This window comes from Prunus avium, chromosome 5, assembly GCF_965620075.1.
Source record: "Prunus avium chromosome 5, drPruAviu1.hap1.1, whole genome shotgun sequence".
Taxonomy (NCBI): domain Eukaryota; kingdom Viridiplantae; phylum Streptophyta; class Magnoliopsida; order Rosales; family Rosaceae; genus Prunus; species Prunus avium.
This window is the reverse complement of record NC_142288.1, coordinates 30,227,043-30,230,852: the sequence shown is the minus strand read 5'-3', so window position 1 is coordinate 30,230,852 and position 3,810 is coordinate 30,227,043. Positions and strand designations below refer to the sequence as shown.

Here is a 3,810-nt window from a genome sequence, read left to right as displayed (position 1 = left end):
ATAAAAATGTATGAAATAATGGTTATATCAAATACCCCCAAACTTAGACTTTGCTTGCCCTCAAGCAAAACAAAACAAAACAAAGACTCAAAAGAATGTGAGGCCTCCACATATTAGTCTCAATAAATCACGCAAGGTATATAACTCTAAAGAAAAGAATAACCATCATAAAAACCACAAGCATGATTCAAAAGTTAACAAAACCGTACATAACATTCTCACGTGTAGTGTGTGAAATCGCCAATAACAATACAACTCACTCAACTCGGATAGGTATATGCAAATCAAAGCTTCAACTCCAAATCTCACCAAGAATGTCACTCACAAAGAAAACGCTCAAAGTTTGGGTTAAGTGTTTCACTCAAGAAAAATGAATGTATGAAAACAAAATCAAATCCTATAAGCTTGCTCTTCATATCACATCTCCACAAATTAAATTCTCACAATTTCTAGGATCAAAAGGTCTTAAATTACGGTTGTAATGGGGTTATGGGTTAAGGTTAAAAGAAAGAATGGGTATGGAAAACAAAAATATTCTATGAGAGTTAGTAGAGCACGTGATGACCATGAAGGATTGCAAATTCTCTTGTATCTCTTGCGGTATCACCAATTATGCACTTCATTGGAAGCCAAATTTTATTGTTGGGCTTCAACTTCATTTTGATCAACATCTTTTCTCAAACTTCTTCAATCTTGACAATATTGAGGTAGTGAAACAATTTTTTTCTTTCTTTTCATTTTTTTTTCTTTTCTTTTTTCTTTTTTTTTCTTTTAACAAACACCAACCTCAAACTCATCTTTGCCTCTATTTTTTCTCTTTTCACAACAACTTTGATACTCACAAGGTCAGGTGCAATTCCCCCAAACTTGAAGCTCCACCAATTTTCATATAACAAGGTAGGATGAAGTGTTTAAGTTTATGGTTAAGGATAGTGTGGTTCATGAAAGAAAAGGCTTATTTAGGCTCAAAGGGCTATCTAAGGGATAATGTAGTAGGGACAAAAGCTTCTTTGGCCATGGTGGTGATCCTAGGTGCCTTAATCACTTCCTAGATAGAATCATGTGAATCAATACAAAGCCTTGAAAGATATTGAAGCAAGTTCTAGTAGATGATAATGCCCTCATGAAAAGAATATATAACTCTCAAGAAAAGAATATGCATGAGGCTCAAAAACTCACAAGGGTTATACAAGTCTACACTAAAAATCCACATATAATTCTCTAAGTCAAAAGCAAATTGCATTAAATTGGCTGTGCATTGAAAATATGAGAATAATCATGTAAGAAAAAGTTAACTAAAGATTCACACTTGAAATTCACATAATGATTACCAATCCTCAAAAGCTATAAAACAAGTATAATTCAAGTGTTATCATTGACTTGTGGAAAGCTTAACTAAAATGACTCAATAAAAGGAAAAAGAAAATCTTTTTGGATTTTTTTGTAGAATTTTTTATATATTACTTTTTATGGGTTTTGTGACTTTAAAAACAACTTAACTACTGAACTACATAAAAATACAAAAGAAAAAAAATAAGACTCAAACAAACCAAGAAAACAAAGAGTTTCAAAATGCAGTTTTTGGTAGTTTCGACCTCTGTTCAGATTTTAGCTCATAACTTTCAAACCGTTGGTCCGATTTCAACGTTCTTTATATGGTTAGATTCAGCACGAAAAAATGAAGAACGCTGCGCGGACCAAATTGTCATAACAGTTACCAATTAAAACAGTTTTAAGCAAAACGAAACCCTACGTTTTCAGACAATAAAAATTTGCAAGGACAAACAAGCAATAAAGCAGATTATTCCCCCCAAACTTAAATGAAACATTGTCCTCAATGTAAAGAGAATCAAAATGCATGCAATGAATCAAGTAAAGGGAAAAAAATTAAAACAAGAAAATAAAGAGTAAAGAGTAAGGTTTAGAGCTCCCTGGGCATATAATCTCGAGTAGGAAGTGCTGCAAACGCCAAGATCCTCTCATCATCATCATGCATCCAAAACATGGGTTGCCTCCTAAGAAGCGCTAAATTTAAAGTCTTCAGCCGGACTCCGCGATCTTCACATATCTGGGGGATCATCGAGGTACATCACCTCAAGAGTCTTGGTTTGATCTTGCAAAGTATCAATTTGCTCCAAGTAAGGTTTGAGGCGATGCCCATTCACCTTGAAGACAGAACCTGTTTTCATGTCTTGAATCTCAACAGCCCCATGTGGAAATACACGAACAACTAGAAATGGTCCAGACCATCTTGAACGAAGTTTGCCCGGAAATATTCGAAGTCTTGAGTTGAACAACAACACCTTGTGATTCGGCTCAAAATGCTTGGGTACTAGTGCTTTGTCATGGGCAATTTTTGTCTTGTCTTTATAAATCTTCGCATTCTCGTAAGCTTCATTTCGCAATTCATCTAATTCATTAAGTTGGAGTTTCCTTGCAATCCCAGCTTCATTTATGTCAAAGTTCAATGTTTTTAATGCCCAGAATGCTCGATGTTCTAACTCCACCGGAAGATGGCATGCTTTCCCAAAGACAAGCCGATAAGGAGACATGCCTAAAGGAGTCTTAAAAGCTGTCCTATATGCCCAACACGCATCGCTCACCTTCAAAGCCCAATCTTTATGGTTTTGATTCACTGTTTTCTCAAGGATGTGTTTAATCTCCCGATTGGAAACTTCAACTTGGCCACTTGTTTGTGGGTGGTAAGGAGTGGCAACTTTATGTGTGACATTATACTTCCGCACCAACTTTATGTGTGACATTATACTTCCGTCTTTGTTTCGTGGCTTAGATAATCACCAGTTTCAGTGTGAAACCTGTGTATTGGCCGAAAGCCATCGAACTGTTTTTCCCTTAAGTGATAATAAGACAGAATTTCCTTTTGATTTGGTTCACTCTGATGTTTGGGGTCCTGCTAAAGTCTCTTCCAATGGCAAAAGATGGTTTGTTACATTTATTGACGATTGCACTCGCATGACTTGGGTATACTTACTTGCTCATAAAAGTGATGTTTCCGCTGCAATCCGTGAATTTCATGCTATGATTACCACACAATTCCAAGCCTCCATCAAAGTATTCCGATCTGATAATGGTGGGGAATATGTGAACAAGGTCTTGGAACAATTTTTTCGAGACCACGGCATCATTCATCAAACCTCCACACCTTTTACTCCGCAACAAAATGGTGTCGCAGAGCGAAAGAATCGACAATTACTTGAGGTTGCTCGTGCATACATGCTGGACCAATCGGTCCCTCACTACTTATGGGGACATGCCCTCCTTTCTGCAGTCTATGTCATTAATCGAGTGCCTAGTAGTGTTTTGAAGTTTGAAACTCCACTGAACACCTTGGCTCGTCACGTCTCTCTTCCTACAGTCCTCAAGTTGCCTCCTCGCATATTTGGTTGTGTTGTATATGCTCATGTTCCATCTCATCAAAGAAGTAAACTGGACCCTTGTGCCATTCGTTGTGTGTTCGTTGGGTATGGATCAAATCAAAAAGGATACAAGTGTTACCATCCTCCTACTCGCAAGCTCTTTGTCACTATGGATGCCACATTCCATGAAGATTTATCATACTTTAAAACTTTTACGCCCCCTTCTCTTCAGGGGGAGAGGAGGAATGAAGAGAAGGAAAAAAAGGCTCAAGAAGAAATTCAAGTCTGTTCAAAACCGACCGGTCGCCCGGACCTCAGCGACCGGTCGTCGTGCTCCAACAACACTGAAAATCGTCCTGAAACGACCGGTCGCCTCCCAGAAACGACCGGTCGCCTCCCAGAAACGACCGGTCGCTTTTGCACAGAATCAAAA

The 3,810-nt window shown here is 37.9% G+C and overlaps 1 protein-coding gene across 1 annotated transcript; it reads right to left on the bottom strand.

Moving 5' to 3' along the window:
- Positions 1-2,060: 2,060 nt before the first annotated feature.
- LOC148294660 (uncharacterized) lies at positions 2,061-2,762 on the bottom strand. Its single transcript, XM_088253832.1, has one exon. The coding sequence runs from the start codon at positions 2,760-2,762 to the stop codon at positions 2,061-2,063; it is 702 nt and encodes a 233-aa protein (XP_088109958.1).
- Between the last annotated feature and the right edge of the window lie 1,048 nt (positions 2,763-3,810).